The 26572-nt window shown below is 57.7% G+C and overlaps 1 protein-coding gene and 1 non-coding gene across 2 annotated transcripts; both read right to left on the bottom strand.

The window, feature by feature from the left end:
- Positions 1-10570, bottom strand: CERCAM (cerebral endothelial cell adhesion molecule). The gene is made up of 13 exons (XM_021691415.2): positions 10374-10570; positions 8858-8968; positions 8567-8684; positions 7874-8008; positions 7563-7767; positions 5457-5576; positions 5051-5127; positions 4843-4949; positions 3853-3985; positions 2058-2185; positions 1680-1883; positions 1045-1291; positions 1-555 (listed from the first exon to the last, which is right to left on the bottom strand). The coding sequence occupies exons 1-12, from the start codon at positions 10568-10570 to the stop codon at positions 1045-1047; spliced, it is 1782 nt and encodes a 593-aa protein (XP_021547090.1). The 3' UTR covers positions 1-555.
- A 7972-nt stretch (positions 10571-18542) lies between these two features.
- On the bottom strand, positions 18543-18755 carry LOC123326597. Its single transcript, XR_006541200.1, has one exon. It is a non-coding gene; the product is annotated as a small nucleolar RNA U3 (small nucleolar RNA).
- Positions 18756-26572: the final 7817 nt, after the last annotated feature.

Genomic DNA, 26572 nt, shown 5'->3' with positions numbered 1-26572 from the left:
TTAAAAATATAAAGCGCAAATACCAGCTGGCTTTTACTGAGGGCTTACTATGTGCTGGGCACCAGGTCTGCCAGGGCCCTCCTCCCACCTCCCTGCACTTCCCAGTGGCCAGGGGGAGAGGATGGGCCCAGGCAGCTGAGACCCAGGTGTTGAGTGGGGAGGGGGCTGAGGTGGAGGTAGAAGGTGGTGGAGGGGCCCCAGCAGTTGGGTCCGCGGAGAGGGCAGGGCTCCTGGTGTCTGTCCAGCTTGAAACCAAAGGCTGGGGAGCCCCCCCTCCTTCCCTCCACCCCAGGCCCTGAGTCAGGCCGGGCAGGGTGAGAGGGCCTGTGAGCCCTGCCTTTTCTCTACATGACCTTCAGGGAAGGGGACCCATCTCAGAGTGGTTTCTCCTGAAGCAAGATGGGGCCAGAGGGCAGAGTGGCCATGCCTAAGGTGACAGTTGGGTCTCTGTGGGGTCTGTGGCTCTTGGTGGTGGTTCCTGCAGCTATTTCCAACTCTCCTCCCTGGCCAGCTACAGCCTGCTCCTGGGTGTTCCTCTGGAGTCACCGCCTGGCTCTGGTGGGACAGAAGAGGCAAGAGAGAAAGAGAAAGAACTAGAGCTGGATATCCAGAGGCATCTGACAGAAAAAGAGACAGGGTGTCTGGGTGGCTCAGTCAGTTAAGCGTCTGCCTTCGGCTCAGGCCATGAATCCAGGTCCTGGGATCGAGCCCCACATCAGGCTCCCTGCTCAGCTCTGCTTCTCCCTCTCCCTCTGCCCCTCCCCTCTGCTCATGCTCTCTCTCTCAAATAAATAAAATCTTAAAAAAAGAAAAGAAAAGAAAAAGACACAGAGAAGTTCTGAGAGACACAGATAGGCAGAAGGAGAGAAAGAAAGCTTGAGACAGAGAAATGCAGGGAGCCACAGAGACTGCAGAGCAGAGCCAGAGAGAGGGAGGAAAGAAGGCAGGCTGAGAAGGGGACAAGAGAGACCCAGACCCAGCCTAGAAGGGGAGAGCAAACCGAGGCGCGTGGGGCTGGGGTCCTCTTCCCAGGCCCGCCCTCACCTAGAGCTCATCCCGGGGCTGGAGGCTGTGCCCACTGCTGCCAGCCAGGTCCAGGCGGGGGCCACGCAGGGTCTTGTGAGAGCCACTCCAGCTGATGATGCGGCCGCTGTCATCATCCCAGGGCGAGGATGTCTCCGTGTCGCTGAGCCACTCAGCGTCCCCTGCATAGTGGGTGGGGGCAGCGAGCAAGGGCCGGGCGGAGAAGGCACGCAGGTCTCTCGGCCAGAAGTGCGCCTTGTACTGCTCACTATGAGGCAGGGGGAAGGCTCAGGAGGGCTGAGGTGGGTCCCGCCAGCCACACCGCATGCCCGCCTGGAGCCGGACACCTCACCTGCCCGAAGCACCTCACCTCACCGCCCTCCCCTTCAAGACTGCACAACAAACTCAAGAAGCAGGGTCTCTATTCTCCCCACTTTCCAGACGGGAAAACTGAGGCTCACAAGAGGGACGTGGCTTGACTAAGAACCACTCGGGCAGCCCAAAATTCACACCTAGGTTGGTCTGACTCCAGGGCCAGGCTGGGCTACTCCTTGGCGACCTTGAAGAAGTGACTCAGCCTCAGTCTTCCCGGCTGCCCTCGCCAAGGTGGGCTCCCCGGATGAGCTGACCCTGCCCAGCCCCCATCTGAGACTCACTTGGGGTGCCGGTCAAACATGATGGGCAGGAACTCGTCCACAGGCAGCATTCGGCGCAGGGGCTGAGAGGCCAGCAGCTTGCGAGCACCTGCCAGTCTCAAGACATAGGCCAGGGTCCAGTAGGAGTATCCGGCCACCACCAGATGTGGCAGCCCGTCCACGGCGGCCTCCTCCTCGGGGTTCACCTGCTTCCGGCCCAGGTAGCTGCAGGTGACAGCGAGGGCAACCAGGAGTCACGGCAGGTCCTGGGGTGTCCGAGGACCCCTTCCCCGATCACAGGCCAGGCTCAGGGGCAGGACTGGCCAGGCTCCCAGCAGGAGAAGGCAGAGCCCCAGAGCCCCCCGACCCCGCACCATCCCGCAGGTGCAGGCTGCCTACATTAGGTCCCATGGCAACTTCTCTGCCTCCACCTCCTCCATCAGCTGCTCCAGTCGGCCCCTGAAGTTGCTCTCAAAGCGCACGTCGTCCTCAAACACCAGGACCTGGGCCAGGCCCCTGGCAACCACCTGCAATAATGGGGCAGGGTGGGGGGAGCGACACACAACACGGGGGGAGGCTCTTTAGATTCAGGCGTCCCCTTCCATCTGCCTGACAGACTCTCCCTGGCCTCCATTATATGGCAAAGGCTCAGCCCCGGCCACGTCACTCAGCTGTTCCAAAGCCTGCTGGGGCTCCCACCGCCTGGGGACTGAAGTCCCAACATCTGGCTCTGGCAGTCAAGGTCCTCCAGGCCCCCAGTCCAGCTCTCCAAGTAGACTCTGATGGCAATCATAACCTTTGCTGCGTTCACTGAGTGCAGCCATATCCCTGGGACCCTCGGGAGGCAGGACGCATGATGTCCCCGTCCTGGACTCCAGGCCCAGCTCCTCACTTGGCCTCCTAAGCTGTCCTCAAGGAAGCTGGCCTGGCTGGAGGTGGGGGAAGACCCCAGCCCCCACGACCCCTAAGAGAAAGTTACTTTTTTTTTTTTTTAAGATTTTATTTGTTTATTTGACAGAGACACAGTGAGAGAAGGAATACAAGCAGGGGGAGTGGAAGAGGGAGATGCAGGCTTCCCGCGGAGCAGGGAGCCCGATGTGGGGCTCGATCCCAGGATCCTGGGATCACGACCCGAGCCGAAGGCAGACGCTCAACGACTGAGCCACCCAGGCGCCCCTAGAGAAAGTTATTTTTGTAACTTCTGGAAATGTGAAAAGAACGTGAAATCAGCTTAGTAAACGGTGAAATGGAAGTCATCCTTCAACCTGTTCAGGGACGGTAGAAGATGGGGCGCCTGGCTGGCTCAGTCGGTTAAGGGTCTGCCTTCGGCTCAGGTCATGATCCCGGGGTCCTGGGATCGAGCCCCGCATCGGGCTCCCTGCTCAGCGGGAGCCTGTTTCTCCCTCTCCCTCTGCCTGCAGCTCTGCCTGCTTATGCTCTCTCTTTCTCTGTCAAGTAAATAAATAAAATCTTAAAAAAAAAAGGAACAGTAGAAGATAAACAGAAATATAAGCTCACGTGCTTATATTTTGGTTATGGTGGAAAATAAAAACAAGGAGTGGGTCTGGGTGCTGCCTCTTGGAGGGGGTGCCCGCCCCTTGGAGGGCCAGTCCCCTGGTCCCTCCTGCAGGGGCCAGGCAGTGACCTCTCATTGGCGCTCACCTGCCCCCCCAGCTCTGAGCTGAGGCTCCTGGGCCAAGCACCAGGCCTTCCTTCTTCCCCCCGAACACACAGATCCAGTCTGCCTCAGAGCCTTTGCCCCACCGTTTTCCTCTGTCCAGAAGGCTCTTCTCGCTGCACCTCGGTGGTGAGGCCCACCCCGGCCCCATACCAGGCCAGGAATGCAGGCCAGTCCACACTCCAGGACAGTCTGTACATCTCCCCTCCACGACTAGCTTGCTTCTTCCCAGTTTCTGTGCCCTGTCCTGGTCCCTGAGCCCCGGAAGGGCAAGAGGGGCCTCTTCCTTATTCCCCTCTGTATTTTCAGCAGCAGATCTCCCAGCACACAGGATGCGCTCCATAGAGACTACGGAATGAATACAGCACAGGGTTGAATGCATAGGAGGTTTAAAGCTGCCGGCCAGGTCTTCCTCAGTATATGCATTCACCCACTGGTTCCCCTGGGCGCTGAGCACAGAGCAGCGAATAGGGTGCCCCCCCGCCACAGCTCTCCCTGCGGGGGCAGCGTCCTCACCTCCTCCCAGATGGAGTAGTGGCTGAGGAAACAGCCCACCTCGCCCTTGGTCAGTGTGCGGCCCGAGTAGGGGTCCTGGTAGCCAGGGAGCAGGTCCACGCCGAGGCTCCTCATGATACTGGTGTTGAGTGTCCTGAGGGAGACGGGTATCATGGGGCGAGGGGTGCCTGGCCTGTGGCTGCTGGGGGCAGTCACACTGGAGTTTAATTTAAAGGTGTCAACCTCGTTACTGCTTCATGTGGCCTGAAGACATTGTGACAACCCAGGGAACCAGAGCCACCTAAGGCCGGGGTGACCCTCGAGGGAGGGAATAGAAGCATGGGGAGATGGGCAGCAGCCTGAGGGGCATGCTCCCCAGAATGAACATGGGGGGACACGGCATCTGCTTCTCGGGCAGAGGCCCGAGGAGAGGATGGACATCCTGCTGTCGAAAGGGCTGGGGGCACAAGGGGCCAACAGCTGTGGGCAAGCACAGCCATGTGACCTCTGGTTCCCCAGGGCTACAGGACTGGCCCCCACCCCCACCCCCACCCATCAGGACCCTAAGTCCAAGACAGAGAAGAGTAAGCCTGATAATAATAAAGACACCTAACCTTTGGAATACTTCCTCTGTGTCGGGCCCTGGCTAAGTCCTCACCGAGCCCTTAGAAGTCCTAAGAGGAAGGCACAATTAACTGCCATTCACACAGCAGGGCTGGGAGGTGGCGGTGACTTGCCAGAGGTCACCCAGCTGGTAAGTGGCAGAGCTGGAACGCAAGCCTAGGGGCTCCAGATTCTGGGCCTTAACCGCCGTGCTCTCCTCCCTCTGGTAGGTCCTGCTTCCGTCTGCCCTGGGGCTCTCTAAGACAGAATCCCTCAGGCCCTGTTTGATAACCTCCTGGAACAGCAAACTCATTCCACTCATTTGTCTGCTCTTCCCAATCCCAGGGGGCTCCAGTGGGCCACACTGCTCCCCTAGCTGCCCAGGGCCCCGCCCCCGGGGAGCCTCACCGGCCGTCCACAGCATCCACCACCCGCCCAGAAATCTCCATCTCCCAGAGCGAGCTTAGCATGCGCTCACGGCGGTCGGGCCGGCGGGCCAGGCTGATGACAAACACCTAGAGGAGGCAGGGAAGGTGGGTGCGGGAGGGGTGGGTGTAGCGGGAGGGGAGAGCCCACCCACTTCCTGACCCCAATTCTGCAGGCTGAGGGAACTTACCTCATCAAACCCCATCTTGCTGGGTCTCTTTGGGGGCCGGGACACATGCGCTGAGGCCCACATGGGGGGCCCGTCCACTGCAGAGGGAAGTACCCCCCATCATGAATCCCTACGGACTCTTGTCAGCAGTGACCCTGGAGTCCCAGCCCCGCCCCCGCCTTGCCCCCTTGGAACACCCAGGAGGAAGGGCCGTCAGAGATCATAGGATCCACCTGCTTCCATCATAGAGATGGGGACACTGAGGCTCAGCGGGGAAAAGGGCTTGCCCAGAGTCAGGGAGTAAGTTAGAGGTTGAGGCTGGGACCCCAAGCCCACTGCCCAGTCAGGCCCGGGGCCTGGGAGAAGGGGCACAGGGGGTGGGAGGCTAGCGTGGCAGCAGGCTAGTGACCTGGCTCCCAGCCCTCACCTAGTGCTTCCAAGATCAGGTGGATGAAGTTGACCCTCTCATCCTCCAGCCCCTGGTGGGATTTCACAGGCACGTTCATGTACCCGTAACGGTGTTCATTGCACACATGGACCGTAACCCCTGTGGAGAGAGACCGAGTGAGTGCTGGCGCAGGGGGGCAGGGCTCTTGGAACCCAAGGCAGGCATCCTCTCTGGGACTCAGTGTCCCCCCTGTGGGGTTGGAGGGAGAAAAGGCTTGACTCAAACAATATCTAAGGGACCTTTCTAGCTGAGATGGCTTATGCTGGTCTAGAGCACCAGCTGGGTGCCGGGGGATGGTGGTGAGCAGGACAGAGCCCTGCCCCTGGGGGATCATGGGGAGGCAGGAGAAAGCAAACTCCCACCTGACCAAGCCTTCAGGACAGTCCGTCGCTCCACCCGCTAAAGCTCCCCACCTCCTGGCCTCGCCGCCCCGCCTGAATCCTGCACCATCACCTCATGCCCAGACCCCTATGAGCGACGCCACACTCTCTCCTGCCTCCACCCACCAACCAGAGTGGCCTTTTCTACTTCTTCAATATTGGTCACCTTTACTGCAATTACTTCTTTCCCCTTTATCTCCTATAGACTGTGAACTCTTGAGTGGCAGGCGCACAGAATCCGCTTAAAAGTCAACCCCACGCCCAGTATGGGGCACAAGCCTGCGCCAGCGTGGGGACTCAGTAGCTGGGTGCTGGAAGCCTGAACGACGGGGACGAAACCCCCTGCAAACTGCTGACCAGTTAACAGCGGCTGACACCCGAAGTGATAGCAACGACAAAAACGCGGGAACGCTTCTGCTTCTTCTCATGGATCCTCCATGGGTTTGTTTTTCCTTCACTCGCCTTTTGCACTTGATACGATTTTTTTTGCCTTGCACGTCTGCAGCAGACTCCACCAACACCTCTTGCACGAAAAAGCCAATGACATGTCCCCCTCTGGCCACTGTGGGCACACTGCTTGCTCAGGTGCAGTGCTCCTGGGTTACATCGTCACTTCTCCTTTTCCCTGAATTGGCCTGTGCAGTCCTCTCAAGATCCTTTTCCCAACACCGGGCGTCTCTGTGTCACTCTCATCTCTGACTCTTCCTCAGGACTGGATTTATCCCGGCAGAGCCCAAACACTTAGCGGTAATTTTCATCTTAAAAATAATGCCAACACCCGAGTGTTCTTTTCAGTGTGCAAAGCCAATCGCGTGATCCTCTGATGGCTGCCCAGTGTTGTCAGGCTAAAGACCAGATGCTTGCCGTCAGGTCCACACAGGCTGGCCCCAGCCCACCTTTCCTGCTTCAGCCTCTGCCATGCCTCCCTTCACTTATTATGCTCCCATCACCTGCCTTCTTTTTTTTTTTTTTAATGTTTTATTTATTTATTCATGAGAGTCAGAGAGAGAGAGAGAGGCAGAGGCAGAGAGAGAAGCAGGCTCCCCGCCTAGCAGGGAGCCCGATGCGGGACTCGATCCCAGGACCCCGGGATCGTGACCTGAGCCGAAGGCAGACGCTTAACCATCTGAGCCACCCAGGCGCCCCGTCACCTGCCTTCTTACGTTGCCTGCTACCACAGGGCCTTTGCACCTGCTGGTCCTGTTGCCTGAAATGCTCTTTCTTGCTCTTGTTAATGCTTTCCCATACTTCAGATCTCAGCCTCAAAGTTCACACCCTCCAGGAAGCCTTCCCTGCCCAGATCTACTCTGGCCTAAGCTCCCTGAGCACACAGAATCAAGAAGCATTCCTTCCTGTCATGGCTGCGATTGGACATTGATTTGTGTGATCCTTGGACTGACTGGACTGGAAGTTCCAGGAGGGCAGAGACCGCCTGACTTTACTCACCACTGTCTCCCCAGTACCTGGCACGCACATGGTGGGTCCTCCATAAATATTTGCCTAATGAAGGCATACGTGAAAGTGCCATGATGGGAGCCAGAAGGACATCTAACCTCCCAGGGCCACGGGCTCAAGAAAGGCTACGACCCAAACAGGAGCTTAACAGGATGGATGGGAGACTGGGGAAGGGTGTGCAAAGCAGAGGGAACAGCATATGCGAAGACCTAGAGGCCTCCAGGGTTGCTCACGGAGAGCCGGTCCTCACCAGCGGCCTGGCAGGCATAGGCGAAGACGATGATATCGTCGAAGGGCCAGGTGTAGTTGGGATGAGGGGGGTAGAAGGCGAGCTGGGCTGCCCCCTTAGCCCGCAAGGACACCAGGAAGGTGGAATGGACCATGGGGACCCGGAAGCAGCCCCGGCGCTGGCGGTTCTTGGTGGGGAAGTAGTCTGCTGTGCGTCGGTAGTAGCCCTGGGGAAAGGGGTTGCTCTGAACTATGATGGGGCCCCTCCATCCCCAGAACACTGCCTCCCTTGCCATGGCCCATAGACCCCGAGGCCTCCGTCCCCAGCCTTACCTGGGGCGTGATCCCACACCAGAAATTGGAGTAGTAGGTCTGGGAGTCCAGCATCGGGGCCACCACGGGCAGCCCCTGCTCTATCAGAAGCCGCAGCGTCTGGTTGTTGGTCAGAATGTTGTCTGTATCTGCAAACTTTTGGGAGGGGGTGTCACAGACCCCAGCCTTATTTGGGTTGTACCCCCAAGGAGTCACTGAGTGGGATCCCTCTAGATTGCCAGAGACCCTGCATGTCTCCCAGGATCCAATGGCATCCCGTTAGAGAGTTCTAACCTATAAACCAATAGGTGTATTTCTGGACCAAAGATCTTGTCTGGAGCAATGGCTCTGGGATCAGGTCCAGAGATTCGACCTGAGTTGCTGATCTAAGAGCTTTATTCTAGATCTGACTTAGGGAGTAGGGCCAAAGACCTACGCTGAGTTCTAGTCTGGGGAACCAAGCCCAGTTTATACTCCGGGCTCTAGCCCAGGAACCTAGGCTCAGGATACACCCGGTAATCTGTCTCATGGATCCAGGCTTCACAGCTAATCTGAGCTCAAGCATAGGGATCCAAGCTCAATATCCAGTCTGGATTCTGACCCAGGTTGCTAGCTGAAGGGTCCAGCCTACAGGTAGTTAAGTCACACCGAGATTGCTGTCAGGGACAGATATCACCACCTGTGGGAAACCCCATCCTAGCCAGGCTTTCTTACCAGGATGTAGTCAGCCCCCCAGTCCCTAGCAAAGGTCAGGGCTTCCTGTTTCAACTCCATCAGAAACTGGTGCCTTTCTCTGGTCCAGTGCTTGGGCCCCTCTTCGTCTGGGTAGGACCTGAGAGGGTAAAGAGATGAGAAGTTCGCCAGGGGCAGATGCCCGCGGTCCCCCTGGCGGCAGGGCAGTGGAGAGAGCCCTGGCCTGGAGGTGGGGGTTTGCGTCTGTCCCTTTTCCTCCCTGGGTGGCAGCTGTTGGCCCTCTTCCCAAGAACCCTTCCCTCCAGTCACCACCTGGGCTCCCCCTCGGGCCTCCAGACCACAGCCGCATAGTGGTCACCCACAGCCACCAGCCACTCCTGCAGCATCTGCGTGGTGTTGTCCATGTTGTGGTCCGTGGCACACCTGGGGACGTGGGAGGAAGAAGGGTGAGGGGGCCCTGCCACCGAAGGGCCAGACCCCGAGGCAGCATTGACCCCTGGAGCACCAACCCCTCCGAGGCTGGACGCTTGGGTGCTGCAAGGGGAGGAGGTGTGCTCCAGAGTAAGGCAAGCACCCCGGTCCCAGGCACAGGTCTGGGACCCACTGTGTGACCTCAGGCGAGTCCCATCCATCTCTGGGCTTCACTTTCTCCCTCTGGAACCAGAAGCTGGCCTGCCTGGCTCATGGGCTGAGACCCCAGAACATGAACGCATTTGAAAGACAAAGTACGTCAGCTTTGAGGACCGCACCTGCCACATGCCCTGGCCACCCTCCTTCCTTACCAGGAGACCACAGGTCCGTGCCTCCCCCTGAGTCAGGACCGGACAGAAGAGCTGCTGCTTCCCTCTGCCCGAAAATCCTAGTAAGGACCAAACCCTCCTCCGAACACCCCTGAGAAGTGCTGATGCGCCTGAGCTCCAAGGCCACGGAGCATAACCTCTCCTCTGCGGAGGGGGCTCCCCAGATGGGGAGGCGGGGGTGTGTGCAGAGGGCTTAGCCAAGATCCCAAGTTTTAGGTGATGCTGCCCCTTTAAGCCAATTCCCCAGAAGTGAAGACTAACTACGTGTCAAGTCTCCTAGGGGTGGGAACTAACTAACTCAGACTGTGGTAATTGTGGGCAGCCTCCCCAGGCCCCAGCTCCACCCTCAGCACAACTTTGGTGTGCCTTGGGGGGTAGTTTGTCAATTCTCTCCAGTTTATCCCCAACCTCAGCCTGGGACTCCTCCCTGTTCTGGCTTCCACACACTGGGGCCCCCGATTCCAGTGAGCCCTGTGGGGATGCCTGGGGGAGAGACTCTAGGGAAGGGGCTCTCTGCCCTGGGCTGGCGGGACCCAGACTCTCCAGAGAGGCCGGAACAAGCCGGGGAAGGAGGAGCAGGTCTGACGCCCCCCTGCAGAGCAGCATGCAGGCAGACAGCACCCTCACCTGCTCCCCAGGCACCCCCAGGCCTGCTGATCTCTGCCACGTGGGGACCCAGGGCAGGCCAGCTGTTCCTGCTGGCTCCACTCCAGGTCAAGCCAACCCCAGGGCCCACGGGGGCTTGAGTTTGGGCTGTGAGGCTAGGGCAAGAGGACCTCACTTAAAGCCAGAGGAGGTCCCCAGAGGAGTAAGGGCCGGGGTCAACCTAAAGCCTCAGAGGTCAGTCTGCAGGGCCAAGGAGATAAGGGGTCCGGTCCAGGGGCTCGGGGCCGTGCAGGGCCTGTCTGCCAGGGGAGGGGCCTGTCTGGGTGGTGTCTGGACGGAGCAGACGGGGCCATCGGGAGTGGAGGCTATCTGTGGGGCGGGGGGTACATGCCCAGAGGGTGCCAATGCCCGGTCTCTCTCACCAGAGGGCCAGCCTGGCCCGGGGGTAGTCCAGCCGCTCCAGCGCGCCCAGGTAGTGGGGCAGTGAGTGCTCGGCATTGCGGGCCAGGACGGTAAGGACCACGGCGGGCAGCGGCGGCTCCACGACGCTCGCAGCCTGGAGCCACGGCCCCAGCAGGAGCAGCAGCTGAAGCAGCGGGGCGGCGGGGGCGACGGGCATGGCGGGCGCTGGGGCGGCGGCGGCTGCCCCCGGGGCTCGGGCCCGGCGGAGGGGAGTGGGCGGGGCGGCCGCACGGGGCGGAGCCTGGGGCCTGGGGCCAGGGCGGGGCCGAGGCGGCCGGACAAGGGCCGGGGGGGTGGGAAGCGTACCCCCAAAGACTGGGCTCCCCCTCCCACCCGCTACGCGCTGATTTTCAAGTGTCCTCTCCTCAACCCGGGGTGGCGGAGGGCCAGGGCCCGGAGACCCGCCCCACGCGCGACCCAGGGGCAGCCCCCTCCCGGCTGGACGCCGGCGGGGGAAACGGGGGACAAGGGGAGGGTCCGGGGGGACGGCATCCGAGCCTCTCCGGCGCCTGAGAACGCTCCACTCCGAAGCCTGGTGAGTTCAGCCCCCGGAATCCGGCTCTACCGAGCGTCCGACGCCCCTGAGTCCGGATTCCCCGGCCTCGCATCCGACCCTCGGACCTGAGCCGCAGCCCGCGGGGCGGGACCGACCGGCCGCAGCCCTGGCCCGGCTCCCCGCTCCCGCCCCGCCTCCGCCCCCGGGCGCCCTCTGGCGGACCCACGCGGAACTTCGCAGACCTGCGCGGTGACAGCCCGGGCGGGGGTGGGGGGGCGCGGGCGGGGGTCCCCCGGACCTGGGCGCGCCATCCAGCTTCGTCCCGAGCCTGGCGTCCTCCGCGTGCCGTCGTCCTCGCCTCCGCCGCCAGCGCCGGCGCTGCTCTGGCCCTTTAAGAGAGCAAAGCCCACTTTCAGGCGGAGTGTAGGTCCAGGGGGCACCACGGAGCCCGCACCTTGACCCAGCCCTGTCCAAAGCAGGACAGCCTCCCCTGGGGCAGAATCGGAGTCCTGAGGCCCCTGCTGAGATGGGAAGGGGGCTCCAGCCTCCCTTAAGGAGAGGGCAGAAAGGGAGGGGCCTGAAGGCCCCAAGCCGGTTCCAGCTCAGTATCTGCTGTGATCCCAGACAGGCCACTTTCCCTGAGCCTCTTGTCCTCATCTGGATGGGTTTGCAAGGAGAATGAACGCACTGGACGCTTCTCTCTGCATGGAGCATGACCCCGGAAAGAGTTGCTGAGGCGAAGACAGGACTGGAGAAGCCAGGCTCCCCTTCCATTCACCCCCCCACACCCGCCTGGAGGCCTATGTTCCTATGGCAGCTTTGGGTCTCCCTTCAGGCTCTTCCCAGGGTCAGAGAAGAGGGCTAAGCCTGTGCACACTATCTCTGCTGGGAGGGGAGGGATGGGGAACCAGCAAGGAGTGGACTTGCCTGGTGACGGGGCAGCCTGTGGGGGCACTGAACCCGGGAGTCCTGGTCTTCAGCGTGGCTCCTAAGCTTCCACCAGGCCCCAGTCAAAGCTCCGGTGGCCAGTGGCCCTGCAATGAAAGGTCTGAGGCCTCACAGAAGAGTCCATTCCCTTGCATGGTAGCCTCTGGCCAGAAGGCACTCCCATCCCCAGAATGGGGATTCCATTTCTAAAGCCAAGCAGTATGCCCCACCTGACCCATCCCGGAGTCATCCCAGAGCCTCTGCCCATCCTATTGGTCACAGGGGCTTCCAAATTCTTCTCTGGCCTCAAGTCTCCTTCTCCTCCTCTGAATGCATTCACACCTCCCCCTGTCCCCTTCCTCCTTCCCCAGTCCATCCAGTGACCCATCCTGTCACTGACTCCCTTGCCCGTGGGGTCTCCCATCATCCCTGCCCAGGAAAACCCTATAACCGTCTTGCTTTTCAGCACGGTGGGACTACTGCTGACTCAGGATTTCCACTCTCAACTGGACTCTCACCAGGCCCAACGGGCCAGTTTCCCTTGCTCCTGCCCCCTCTCTGTGGCACGTCACAGCTTCTGAAGCCCCCACTCCAGCAAGGATCTCCCTGCTACTTTTTGGAGAAAAGAGAAGCCCTCACCTGGGAGCTCTCATTTCCAGCGTCCCAGCCTCCGCCAAGCCTGCCTCAGCTCTCACTGCCTGGTACAAGGGAAGAGGCACCCCCTCCTCACCCTCCTCATGGTGGAACAGCCCCGAAGCTCCAAATGCCATCCCCTTGCCCTTCCTGGATCATCAGCCTCCCTCTCTTCTGGGTGCTTCCTTTGACATTCCAAAGGACTTAAATCTCCCCCAGCTTAAAATAAGAAAACAGCCACATCCTTATCTCTCTCTCCCTCCCGAACCTCTGGAACAGGGATCTGTGCTTTGCTCCAGGTCTCCCTTCCTCATCTCCCATCATGGCTTGACACACACCAAGGCTGCTCTAGCCGAACTGCTCCTGCTAAGACCAGGGTCCTCCTGGCCACTCCCCTCAACGCTCATTGCCTCCTCATCCAGAGGGCTCCCTTCAGCACCTGACCACATGGGCCACTCTGTCTTTCTGGAAAACCGACTGTCTCCACTGCCCATTTGGACCCCAATTCCACCTGTTCTTGGTTGTTGGTTTTTTTTTTTTAGGTAAACTCTACACGCAGTATGGGGCTCAACTTCACGACCCTGAGATCAAGAGTCACATGCTCTATCAACTGAGCCAGCCAGGTGCCCCAAGATTCCACCTGTTCAAAATAGAACCCCAACCTTTCCCCCAAACATGCTCCCCCTCTGTTGGCCTCCCCAGTCTAGAGAATGGCACCTCGGCCACCAGGTCCCTCGAGCTGGAGAGCCGGTGTCCCCAGTGACAGGTCCCTCTTTCAGCCCACTCCATCACCTTGTCTGGGCAGGCCCGCCTCCTCAGTATCTCTTGCACGTGGCCACCTCTTTCCTTCCACACTGCCACTCGCCTGGCTCAGGGCACCAGCACCACTCACGGGGCCCACAGCGTCTCCCAGAGACCTGGCCCCCACGTGTTCGCCCTAGAAACCATTCTGCCTTCAGCCACCCTTTCTAAATGTCTGCGGTTAACACCCTTCAGGGACTGCCCACTGGGAGCACCGAGGCCCTGCAATGGCCTGCGTGACTCTTCTCCAACTCCTCTCGCCTCCCCCACCCCTCCCTTCCCCTTTAATCTCCTGCTCAAGCCAATTTAGACAAGGTACAGTTTCCTGAACACTCCACGCTTTAGGACCGTCCCACATCCTTTTTTTTTTTTTTGCTTCCTTCTGCCTGAACTGGTCTTTCTGGCCAACTCCTACAGGCCCTCCAGTGTCCGCTGAAACTTGCTTCTCATGGAAAACCTTCCGCATGTCATGTCGGGGGCACATACCCTGACATGGCATCCTATATAATCCCATTCATTTGGCAAGTATTTATTGAGCACATACTCACTATATGTGCAGGTAGAAGGTGCCCCTCTGCCTCTAGGGTGCTCACATTCCTGTGAGGGGACAGACAGGGAGCAGGCAAGCAAACTGATAAATTACGAGATAGTTTCCAAGAAGGGTAAATGCTGTGAACAACATAAAACCAGTTAAGAAGAACAGAGAACTGCTGGGGGTGGGAGGCAACATTGAGTAGAAGAGTAGGTGGATCTCTTTCAGGGTGCAAGCGAGCCAGCCAAGGGCAGTTCTGGGGGAAGAGTGTTCCACAGGGAGGGAACAGGTCGGGCCAAGGTCCTGCGGGGGGTACAAGCCAGGAAGCCAGTGGTTGGAGCCCAGTGAGCAAGGGGAGGGTGGAAAGAGGTGAGGATCAACTAGGGCCTTGAAGCTGAGACAGGAGTTTGGATTTTTTTTTTTTAAGATTTTATTTATTTATTTGACAGAGAGAGACACAATGAGAGAGGGAACACAAGCAGGGGGAGTGGGAGAAGGAGAAGCAGGCTTCCCGCGGAGCAGGGAGCCCGAAGCGGGGCTCGATCCCAGGACCCTGGGATCATGACCTGAGCCGAAGGCAGACGCTCAACGACTGAGCCACCCAGGCGCCCCTGGATATATATATATATATTTTTTTTTTTTTTTTTTTAAAGATTTTATTTATTTATTTGAGAGAGAGAGAATGAGAGAGAGCACATGAGAGGGGGGAGGGTCAGAGGGAGAAGCAGACTCCCTGCCGAGCAGGGAGCCCGATGCGGGACTCGATCCAGGGACTCCAGGATCATGACCCGAGCCGAAGGCAGTCGCCCAACCAACTGAGCCACCCAGGCGCCCTGGATATATATATATTTTTAAGCACAATAGGAAGACACTGGAGGGGGTAAGCAGAGAAGTGATGTGATTTGTCTTAAAAAGATTGCTCTATAGCGGTAATATTGGGCCAAATTCACAGAAACGCTGAAGCGGGGTTGTCGGAACATGGTCCCTGGACCAGCCAGCATCAGCCTCACCTGGAAATTGTTAGAAATGCAAATTCCTAGGCCCCTCCTCACACCTAGTGAGTCAGAAGCTGTGGGAGCAGAGGTTAAACCAATAAGGCTTCCAGGTGATTGTGATGCAGGCTGGTTTGAAGCCGCTGTTCTCTGGGACCCATGGCCAGGCCATGTAGACTATATGCCTGGGAAAAAATGATGGTTTGGGCCCATCTGGCTGAATAGGTCCAGACCACCCCTGAACCATCATCTAACTAGGCTGTGGGTCACCCCCACCCCACCCAAAACACAGCATCTTCACTCCCATCTCTCAGCCATTGTGGTTCTGGCCAGAGCCAGGGGGTGGCGCCAGCGCCTCAGGCTTTCGTCTGGATTCGGGAGCTAGAGACCCAGGAAGAATTGTCCCCCTCCCCTGCGCCTTCTCCCCACCCCACCCCCGCCCTCCTGGCCCCCCCCCCCCCCAGCCTCTGCTCCAAGGCCTGCCCACTGGCAAAGGCTTTGCAGGGTGGCTTTCATCAGGGAGGGGGGCGCTGAGGCTGGCACACCCAAGGTAGGGGCCAACCCCTTCTTCCTGGAGGTTAGGAAGGTGGGCTGGAGAAGCCCCCTTAGTCAGGAAGAAATTAGGGGTGTCTGGCCTGTGGGGCTTGGGGGCCAGGAGCCCAGGCAGGCGGCTCTGGTCCAGTTGCCTCTGGCTATACCCGTTTAACCCTCTGCCTATCCTGCCCAACCTCAGGTGAGGTCTCAGGTGCTCCTTCTCTGCCCATGGGCGGGGGCAGCCTGGAGGTACCCTGGGGCCCAGACAGAGCCCCAAGTTTGGGGTTCCTCACAGCCTAGCAGCCAAGCAAGCTAGGAACAGGGGCCCACGGCGGAGAGAATGCGTGGATGGAGCTCTTACCAGCTGCCAGCTTCACGTCTCCTGGGTTGGGGGCTCTCTGGGCCCCTGTCCTGCTTTGTGGTCAAGGGAGCCCAGCCTCCTGCCCAGAGGAGGAGCCCATGCCCTGCTCCTGGTCCTGGGTGCAGCTCGGCAGATAGGAATCCAGGAGACCCGCCTGGGTTCCTTCCTAGCTCAGGTTCCAAGTCCCGTTCCAAGAGGACCCAGGGCTGCGTGCAGGCTTGGCCCCCATCGGCTCCCCTGCCCCTCATCTTTCCTCCTTGAGGGGAGGCTGAGACCCCTCGCCCAGCTGGAGTCACTCTGTCCATGCTGCTTGCTTTGGTCTCTGCTCCAGGGATCTGCCCACACCCCCTCATCTCCAGGGGTCCCACCCAACGCCCACGCCCACACCCACTCCAGAGGCCCACCCTCTGCCTCTTGGCCATGCCCGGGTCTCCCAGGACCCCAGATGGGGAGCCAGCCTCCTCTGAGGTTCTGCCTCAGTCTGCAGGAAGCTGCGGCTAGGCCAGCTGCTTTCCCCGGGCAGCCAGCTGTTTTGCCCATCAGGGAGCAGCCCTGGCTCCCCAGCTGAAACCATGGCCGTGGCTGTGGCTGCAGCGTGGCAGCCTGGCTGGTCCGGGGCCTGCGGGCTGTTAACTCCTCTGGGCCCAGCTCCCTTCTCCCTTGCCCCCCCCCCCCCCCCAGGCCGCCCGGGGGGGGACTTCCAGAGACCCCAAGAAGACCGAGCCTTGCTATCCCCGCCCCCCTCAACGACTGCTAACCAGACACCCCCTCCCCGCCACGGAGCCTTGTCCTCAGGTGACCCCAGGTAAGAAGGTTCAAAGGGCCAAATGAGAGCCCCATTCAGAATACTACTACTACCAATAATAATAATAGCTATCATGAACCCCCTGCTGCGTGCCAGGCGCTGGGCTAAGGGCTTTAAATGTATTCTCTGACTTAATTTTCACAACGGTCCGTGAAGCAGGGAAGATTTTCATTTTACAGATGAGGAAACGGAGACGTGGCGAGTCTAAGCGGCTTGCCCAAGCCCGCACAGACTTGGGGTTTGAAACGGGGCTGCCCTGGCGGTTCCCTGAATCCGAGCCCTTGGTGGTGGTGCTATTTCAGCTCCCCCCCAGCTCCTTGCCTCCCATCCCCAATGCCCCGCCCCCTCCCCGGGTCTGGGCACCGGTAAGGGCCATCTGTGGAATGGGATAGATAACTGATGGGTGGAGTTTACACCACCAGCGCCCTGGAGACATGCCAGGCTCTGTGCTCAATACCTTCCAAGAGTTTATTAGCAGATCCTTCCTGTCGGTGGCTGCGGGTCAGCCTGGGCTAGAATCCCGGCTTTGCTGTTTCCGGCAGCCCGGCTTTGGGCAACTGACTCGACATCCCAGTCTCAGTGTCCAAAGCTGGAAAATATTCTGCGCCCTTGATTTTGTTGTGAAAAGGATGAGATAAGGCAGGTGAGATGGTTGGCCCAGTACCCGACACGGGGGAGGGGGGGATATTACCCCTCTCTGTTAGGACTACTAACCGCAATCTGGAAGGGTCTGAGTGGCCCACCCAGGCCTGTGCCCCCTCACGCCCAGCATGGAGCTGCCACACAGGAGGGCTCTGTCGCTCCTTGTAAATCAATGAACCCTGGTCTGTGGAACCTCCATGGGGACAGCAGGCTGCAAGAGGGATCCAACTTGCCCAAGATCACAATGACTGAGATAGAGCTGCGGGGATCCCAAGGCATCCAGCTCTTAACTCCTGCACCCCTGTGGCCTTCCCTCCTGAGGCAGGAACCTGGTCTGGTGGGAGAGGGAGGAGGGACAAGGGAACAGGGACAATCCCAGGGCTGAGACAGCCCAGAAGGTGACTGGGCCGCGGCTGGGTGGGATCTCAGGGTCTGGGAACGACCCCTCAGGATGCAGTGACCCGTGCTCTCCCCCTTTGTCCTCTCCCCCCTGCCCACCATGGGTCAGCTCCCTGGTCCCAGCCTAGACATCTGGAACTGGAGCAGACAAAGGACTGCGAAGGGGGACAATAACCTTCTGTCCATTTTCAGATGCCGGGCCGGGCCTGGCCAGGGCTGGGGGCCGGAGCCCCGGCGAGGCGGTGCCAGGCCCCCCGCGGGCAGCGGACAATGTTGGCAGTGATGGAGAGGAGGCATTTCAAAGCGTTTTGTTCCCGCTGACCCCCTCCCCTCCACATCTCGCCCGGCTCGGGGTGAGGCCCCAGCCCCACCCCCAGCCACCCAGGCCCCTGCTCCTGGCGGCTTGGGGACCGGCCACATTCTTGACCTCAGGGGAAAAGTTTAGACTCTTTGCGCGCTGGGCAACAATAACGGTGTCACAGAACTGATTTAGGAGCGGCACTTACCATCACAAAGCAGCAGACAAAGAGCCAGGGCTGAGAACGCGCTGGCCTATTGCGCCTACTCCTCTAAGCACTGCCACCACTTCTCTCCTGGGCCGGGCGGCCCTGCCTGGGCGGGACTGGGTGCCAGGACCCCGACCCTGCGCTCCCCAGAGGAGGGCCTGAACTGGCAAGGGAGCCAAGGAGAAGGGATGGGGATCCCCTGGGGGGCCAGGGGGCCTGAGAGCTGCTTCCTGCTCTGCTACCAGTTTGCCACGTGACCCTGGGCCAGTCCTTCCCCACTCTGGGCCTCAGTTTCCCTATCTGTAATAAGGAGGCTATAAACTAGAAGGCCGAAAGCATGAAGCTCGGATCTTGCAAGGAGAGGGATTTCCATGATGATGATGGCAATATGGTGATAGAAGTATTGTCCCCTTTGGTTCGGGGCACTTCACAGGTGCCAGGCACTGTGATCACTAACCCCTTTCTGGCCGCCACCTTTTTTTTTTTTTTTAAACTACAGAGACCACTCTGCACCATCCTCTCCCTCTTGCTCTCCCGAAGGAAGAGAAGGACAATTATGGATGACAAATGGCAGTTGCAGAAGCCACACCAAGAGCTGGCTTCACACTTGAGAGAGAATGCTGCATCTTCCTTGTGGTTTCTGAGGCTCTAGACGGTTCAGAGAAACTTCTCCAGTAACAAACTATAGAAATGATCCCTGAAAACTACACTCTTGTCATCCCCTTTGATCATTTCCTTCTCAGCAACCTCACAAAGCAGGTTGCATCATGAACTCCAGTTGACAGTTGATAACTGAGGCTCAGAGAAGTTGAGTCACTTGTCCAGGGCCACACAGCTTGGAGTCTGTGCAACCGAGACGCAAGACAGGGCTGGCTCACTTCTGATTACACTGCAGTGAGGAGAGAGGCAAGGAGGCAGCTGGACCCTGGGGAGTTCTGGGTGGGAGGGCCTCTCCTCACGGCCAGAAGGCTCTGAATAAATAAATGTCTGATTACCCCCAGGGGGAATTCCACCCTTGGAGCAGGTGCTTTTAAAAAACGAGATTGATTCTTGTCTGTGAACAGAGGTTGGCCCGGCAGACACACAGATGCAGGGGATTGGACCAAATGACCTCTAGCGGAGACCTCCTAGGCATTAGAAGCAGGCTGAAACATTTAAGGGCTGCTGGCTCTGGAGCCAGGCTATGGGTTCCAATCCTAGCTCTGATTTTTCCTGGTAGTAGGTCCATGGTGGACAAGTTCCTGCAACATTCTGTGCCTCAGTTTTCCCACCTGTAAAACTGAACGCACCTTGTAGGAGTGTGCTGACCATTCAGTGTACTACTTAGAAGGCCTTAGAACGGCGCCTGACTCTGTGAGGGCTGCCGGTTTCTATTTAGCAAGGTCCGTGCAGCCAAGTCCAACGGCCAGGACACCTCAAGGTGGGCACTGTTAGGACTTGGTGGCATGCAGTCAGCTGTTGACCTTCCTTCCCAGGAAATGGCTGTACTTTGATTACAGCATGAGGGTCTTCTGGTCGGACACCGAGAGCAAAGGGGGCCCTGTTTTCTGGGACTTGTAAGGCAAAGACCAACCAAGCTTCCCGGGCAGTCAGAAGAGATTGTGGCAGGGGTTGGCCAGCCCTGGGCATGGTGCCCCGCCCAGGTCCCCGCGGCCAGGCCATGAGGACAGGAAGGGAAGGGGGCCCTGGGAGGTGCTGTTCGGAGTCTGCCCCTCTCCACCCCTTAAATCCAGAGGGTCCAAATTATACGTGGAAAGTGAAGGAGAGGTGGCCCAGTGTGGTGTCCACAGCGCCAACAGTATTACCCTCAGCCTCGTAAGGGAGCCCCATGGGTCTGAGGCTCAGCTCTGCCAACTTGCTGTGTCGCCCAGGATGAGTCGCTGCCCCTCTCTGAGCTCATTCCAAGAGTCTTTTAGAATCCAAAGTGTTCAAAGGAGACCATCACAGGGGCCTCTGTGAGTCCACAAGTCTAGTAACAAAATTGGCTTGGAGCCCAGGAGTCCTGCTCCCCAGACTCCAGCCCCTGTTGTCTCCCCTCCACCTCAGACTTCACCTCCAGCTTCTCTAGCCATCCTTCCCTTTGGCTCCCCTCGCCCAAGTCCCAGCGACACATGCATCACAGACGGAGGCTGAGACAGTCCAATGGAAAATGTCATGGATTCTTGGGGGTTGGGGGGTGGTCCCAGCCTCCCCCTCCCTCACCGTCTGGCTGTGGGGCCAGAGGAGAACTCACCTGGGCAGAGCATCTTGGGGTCCCCTCGGCCCGGGAGGCAGATGGCACTGCTGGGGCCGGCTCTGGCACAAGGTGACTTCCCCACCCAGTTCCCGCTGCTGGAAGGGCTGGTCAAGCAGGCCCTCAGGTGCCAGCCCGTCCTTCCCCTAGACACAAGGTTTCCTGGCAGGAAGGGCACTGGCTGGGGGTTGGGCAGTGGGGCAGGGAAAGATTCCCGTGAAGGTGTCTCCTAGAGGGCTTGTCCGCAGCCCCTAAACCCACCTTCTTTCTGGATGCTGTGGGCCAGGGGTCCAGGAAGCCAGGAGAGGGCTGATCCGGGAGAGGCTGAGATGAGCCCAGGCCCCTGCCCCATCCTGCCCGCCCCCCCCCACCCCCAAACAGGGCCAGCAGGGCCCAGGCTGAGGTGTTTGCTTTTCCTGTCTCTACACTGACTCCATTCAGAGCGGACTTTCTCCACCCCCGGCCAACGGCCAGCAAGCCAGGGCACCAGGGAGAGAGATCACCGCCCCCACCCTCCATCCTTTGCAACCCCCCCCAATGCCATCTTCACTTCAGGGAAATGGCATCTCCCAGGACTTGCTAGTTTTCGAAGGGGGGCACTGCAGAAGTAGGGGGGCTGGGGAAGAAGGGGCCCACCCCAAAGGAGAAGAGGGAAAGAGGGAAACCGAATGGAGAAGTGGGTGGTGAGAGAAGAGGGACATGAGGTGAGGCCGGGAAAGAGAAGACGAACAGGGGGCCGCGGAAGGGACTGGCAGAGAACCAGAGAAAGGGGCTCCTAAGGGAGGAGGCCCCAGGCAGAGGTGGGGCGGGGAGGGGCACAGTATGGGAAGCCACAGGCAGAGACTGACCCAGGAGGCAGGGAGCGCCTTTGCAGGCTGCACAGGGCCTCACGCCTGGCTCTCTGCCGCCAAGGCTGGACAGGGCCTGAGGCCGCCCCTGGGGCTGGGCGCTCCTGACTCCCACCTGAAATCCCTGGGACAGGGGCCCCGGGCGGGCGAGGCTGTGACCTGGTCTGGGGCCAGGGGAAGGAGGAGGGTGAAAAGTTTCCCCAAGTCCGAAGGCCACGGGGGAGGCATCTCAGGGGGTCCTACTCTTTGCTCTCTCTGACTGTCACTTTGGTACATAAAGGGGGTAGAAAGGTCAGCTGCGGCCTTTCAGGTCTGTGGGAAAAACTCTGCCCACTTCCCTAATGCATATTTATTGGTGTGAGCCGCTGCGGTGGGAGGAAGCCCCCACCCCACCCGCCTCGTGGCCAGGCCAGGTTAGCACTAAGAACCGGCTCCATGTCACCGAAATCCTACTCTTTGTCTCCAGATTGGCTCCAGAGTCCTCCCCCTTCCCTCCTCCCCTTGGCTCCCCCCACCCCCCTTTGGGGTTGCCAAGCAACTGTGGAAGGGTAGCTGAGATATTTTCTTTATTACAAGTAAAAGCAAGACAGCATCATGGCCCCAGGAGGGGAGCAGGGTGGGGGCTGGGGAGAGGGCGTCCCATGCTCTGGGGGGAACCTCACTACCTTGGTGTGCTCTGGGCTTGGGCAGTGGGGAGACTCAGAGCCCCAGAGAAGGTGGAGAATGGAAGGGAGTGGTGGGGTGGGTGCGTGCACAGACATTGATCCAGTCTACATAATGCTGAAAGAAGCAGCGCCAAGGGACCCCTGGTGAGTCCCTCACCTGTCACCCACCAGCTCTATTTTCAGGCCAAGTCACTTGCTTCCTCTGGGTCTAAGTTTCCTCCTCGACAAAACGGGGATAATGACGTGTACTATTATCTCATTTAATGCTCGCGTCAAGCCCAAGAGACATTTATTTTTCCCGTTTTACTGGTTAGGAAACTGACACTCAGAGACAGGAAGTGACTTGCCAAGCAAGCAGGTAAATGACGGTGAGACACTTCAGCCCCAACTCCTTTTTTATTTATTTTATTTTTTCAAGTAAGCTCTGTGCCCAACGTGGGGCTCAAACTCACGACCCCAAGATCAAGAGTTGCGTGTTCTACCGACTGAGCCAGTCAGGCGCCCCGGCCCCCCCAACTCTTTTTTAAAAAAACATTTTTTATTTGAGTGTGGTTACGCACTGCGACATTAGTTTCAGGTGTACAACACGGTGATTCAACGTCTCCGTAGTTAGGCCATACCTACAAGTGCAGCTACCATCTGTCACCGTACAACACTATTACAGTATCGTAAACCGTGTCCCCTGTGCCGTGCCTTTTATTCCCACGACTTACTCATTCGTAACTGGAAGCTCGTACCTCCCACACCCCTTCACCCATTTTGCCCATCCCCACCTCCCTCCCCTCTACCCAACTCTTTATTTTTATTTATTTTTTTAAAGATTTATTTATTTTTATTTTAGAAAGAGAAAGAGAGTGCACGAGTGCAAGTGGGGGGAGGAACGGGGAGGGAGAATCTCCAGCAGACCCCGTCTGAGTGTGGAGCCTCACGTGGGGCTCAATCTCAGGATCGATGAGATCACGACCCGAGCCGAAACCAAGAGTCAGACCCTCGAATGACTGAGCTGCCCAGGCGCCCCTACCCAACTCTTTTTTATTTATTTTTATTTTATTTTTTAAAAGATTTTATTTATTTATTTGAGAGAGAGAATGAGATAGAGAGAGAGAGCATGAGAGGAGGGAGGGTCAGAGGGAGAAGCAGACTCCCTGCCGAGGAGGGAGCCCGATGCGGGACTTGATCCTGGGACTCCAGGATCATGACCTGAGCCGAAGGCAGTCGCTTAACCAACTGAGCCACCCAGGCGCCCCTCTTTTTTATTTTTTTAAAGATTTTATTTTTTTGACAGAGAGAGAGCGCATGAGTGGGGAGGAGAGGGAAAGGGAGAACCAGACTCCCCGCTGAATAGGGAGCCCAACACGGGGCTCGGGGCTCGATCCCAGGACCCTGGGATCATGACCTGAGCCGAAGGCAACCGAGTAACCAAGTAACCAACCGAGCCATCCAGGCGCTCCTACCCAACTCCATTAGAGCAGCTTTACTAAGGGCGCCTGGGTGGCTTGGTGGTTAGGTGTCTGCCTTCGGCTCAGGTCATGATCCTGGGGTCCTGGGATCGAGCCCCGTGTCAGGCTCCCTGCTCAGTGGGAGGCCTGCTTCTCCCTCTCCCTCTACTATTCTCTCTCTCTCTCTCTCTGTTAAATAAATAAATAAAATCTTTTAAAAAAAATAGCAGCTTTACTGAGGTATAAATCACACACTATGCAATCGCCCTTTTAAAATGTACAATTTAATGGTTTTTAGTATGTTCACAGAGTTGTGCAATCACCACAATCAATTTTGAACACTTTCATCATCTCCAAAAGAATCACTGTGCCCATTAGCCTTCACTCCCCCTTCCCTCCCAACTCTCCCTGCCTCCCATCCTAGGCAACCACTAATCTGCTTTCTGTCTCTATAGATTTGCCTATTCTGGATATTTCTATAAATGGAATCAGACAATATGTCTCCGTCCGAACTCTTTACTTCCAATGGCTCTAAGCTCACTGGGTACTGGGGTGACAGAGTATCAGGTATCATGGTTGCCAACGTGAGCTTTGCTGTTAGACAGACTCGGGTCTAAAACCTGGCTCTGCCACTCAGTAGCCCTGTACCTGGGGGAAGTGGCTTCCTCTCTCCAGACCTCAGGTTTCTGATCTGTAAAATGGGGTGAGTGGTGGCATTTCTCACAAACCTGTAGGGATCATGAAAAGTGTTCAGCCCAGAGCCAGTGCTAATAAATGGTGGCTGCTGACTGGATTACAATGATCCATGCACCCATCTATTTATCCCTTTACTGGGCATTTAATCAAATTTAGCACCATCTAAGGCTCAGGCATTGTTCTAGGTGCCGGGGATAGAACAACGGACAGGACGTGATTGCTGCCCGCATAGGGCTCACATTCTAGTGGACAAATAAGACAGCCGATGAAGGACAGGCTTTCAGAGCGATATGTGTGATGAAGACAAGAGCACAAGTGATGGGATGAAGCAACCCAGGGGGGTTGGGAAAGCTTCGTTGGGAAAGCTTCCTTGCCTTGTCATCTCCTGCAGAGGAACTTTTTCTAAGTAAGCTCTACACCCAACGTGGAGTTTGAACTCAAGACCCCGAGATCAAGAGTCGCATGCTCCACTGACTGAGCCAGCCAGGAACATCATCTTTTATAAACTGGCACATGCTATGCAGGGCGCAGGGGTTCTTAGGGTCCCCTCTGGGTGGGGACGGTGGCCTCACTTTGTTATCTTCTGAGAACGGGGACATTCTCAGGTTGGCAATTCATTTATGAAGGCAGGCCACTTGGTCATCAGTGTGTAAGAACCTCGGCTGCTCTTAGAGAACTCTGTACAGGCAGGGCCTGGCCTGGGGAGGCACGACGAGCGGGGGCAGGGCTCTTTGCTCCATCCCAGGCCACCCTGAAACGGGGATTGACAGCAGTATTTGGGGACAGGATTCCAGGTTTGGAAATATCCTGCCCGGAGGTACAACCTGACTGACGGGTCCCCAGGCCACTCCCTGGGCACTCGTTTGCCCTGCTGCACATCTTGGACAGGGTTCTGAACCGCAGAGACGAGGCTGCTTCGTGAAGCCTCTTAGAGCCTCCTTCACTGAGCCCTCACACAGCAACATGTCCTGATCTGCATCTAGAACCTCAGCTGACTGGCTACATTCATGCATCCAGGCGCTCAATTCATCTTCCATCCAAGTGTCCCAACATCTGTTTTTTCATCATCTGTCTGTCCATCCACCTATTCATTTAATTATTCCTCCAATAAAGCACCCATTCAGTCATTCATTCAATAGGCGTTTACTGAGCATGTCCTTTGTGCTGGGCAGTGTTTGGGGGCAGTCCTGGGGGATAGGGCATGCTTAATGGGCAGTGTGGACAACTTTGTCACCTCCTTCCTGATGTGTTGGTCTTTTTTTTTTTTTTTTTTAGATTTTATTTATTTATTAGAGAGAGAGAGAAAGCGAGCACACAGAGGGAGAGGGAGACAGAGAGGGAGAAGCAGCCTCCCTGCTGAGCGGGGAGCCTAGTGCGGAGATCGATCCCAGACCCCTGGGATCATGACCTAAGCCGAAGGCAGATGCCCAACCGACTGAGCCACCCAGGCGCCCCTGTGTTGGTCTTAATAAGGGAGAAGGTAGAGCAGAAATTACAATAGCTGAATGCATGCATGAGCCTGAACATGTATCCGTGTGTGTGTGTGTGTGTGTGTGTGTCTGTGTCTGTGTGTGTTAGGAGGCAATGATAAAATCTCACTGCAAGCAAATGCAAGGTGTGTGTTTGGACTCTCCCAACACCACAACCATCTCTAAGGAGGCAGGGCAGGCATAATGGCCCCATTTCACAGAGGCAATAACTAGATTTCAGTTCAGTCTATTGGAATTCACTTGCCCAAAGTAATGCTGCCTCTTCCAGAAGATTCCTCAGGTCCTGTTGGAATGAATTGCTTGGTCTATAATCCCCCATAGCTCTGCTAATATTTCAGTTAGAGAGTTTCCTGCTCCTTTCACGGGGGCTGGCCGGCTATTTGTGTGTCTGTCCACTTGTCCAGTGAACGGATACTTCTGGAGAGGTAACAGCAGACGGTCCATCTTTCTCTTCGCCCTGCCCCCCCACCTCCAGCACACAGAGTACACTTCAGATATTCACTAAATGTTACTCATTGCCAGGCGACCTGAGGTCACCTGCCTGTCAAGGACACAGTTTGGGACCGTGTTCGGCCATCCCCTAATCCAGGCCAACACCAGCTGTCACCTGCAAACTGGCAATAGTAGCTCAATGGGTCTCCTGTCATCCAGCTTGCCCCCTCCCCAGCCCCACCCCCATTCCCTACACAACAGCCCCAGCAAACCTTTAAAAATGTAAATCTGAATGTGTCAGACCCTCCAGGACTCCCACTGTGTTTAGGATAAAATCACAAATCCTCCCAATGTCCTACAGGGCCCGGCAGGGTCAACCCTGGCTTTATCTGGCACTTCCTCTCCGTGCTTCCCTTCCCACTCTCCCAGTTCTTCCTTGCTCCTTAGCTTTGGGGCGTGCCATGCCCCCTGCCTGTAACAGTGCCCAACTCCCCACTCGCAGGGGACTGGGGTCTCCTCCTCCGCTGGTCTGCCTCTGGGGGACACTGCCCATTGCTGAATCCCGCGCCAGCACACAGTAGGCATTCCAGAAATATCTTTTCAATGACTCGGGAGTGATAAGACCCTTCTTGGCTCCTCAGTTTCCCTGAGGATGAGGATGAGGCCAATTGACCCTTCTCTGCCCAGGACTGATGGCTTTAAATAGCTCGGACATACCCCGGAGGTGG

Source organism: Neomonachus schauinslandi, chromosome 13 (assembly GCF_002201575.2).
Source record: "Neomonachus schauinslandi chromosome 13, ASM220157v2, whole genome shotgun sequence".
NCBI classification, from domain to species: domain Eukaryota; kingdom Metazoa; phylum Chordata; class Mammalia; order Carnivora; family Phocidae; genus Neomonachus; species Neomonachus schauinslandi.
The sequence above is the reverse complement of the archived record's forward strand: the minus strand, read 5'-3'. Positions and strand labels throughout refer to the sequence as shown.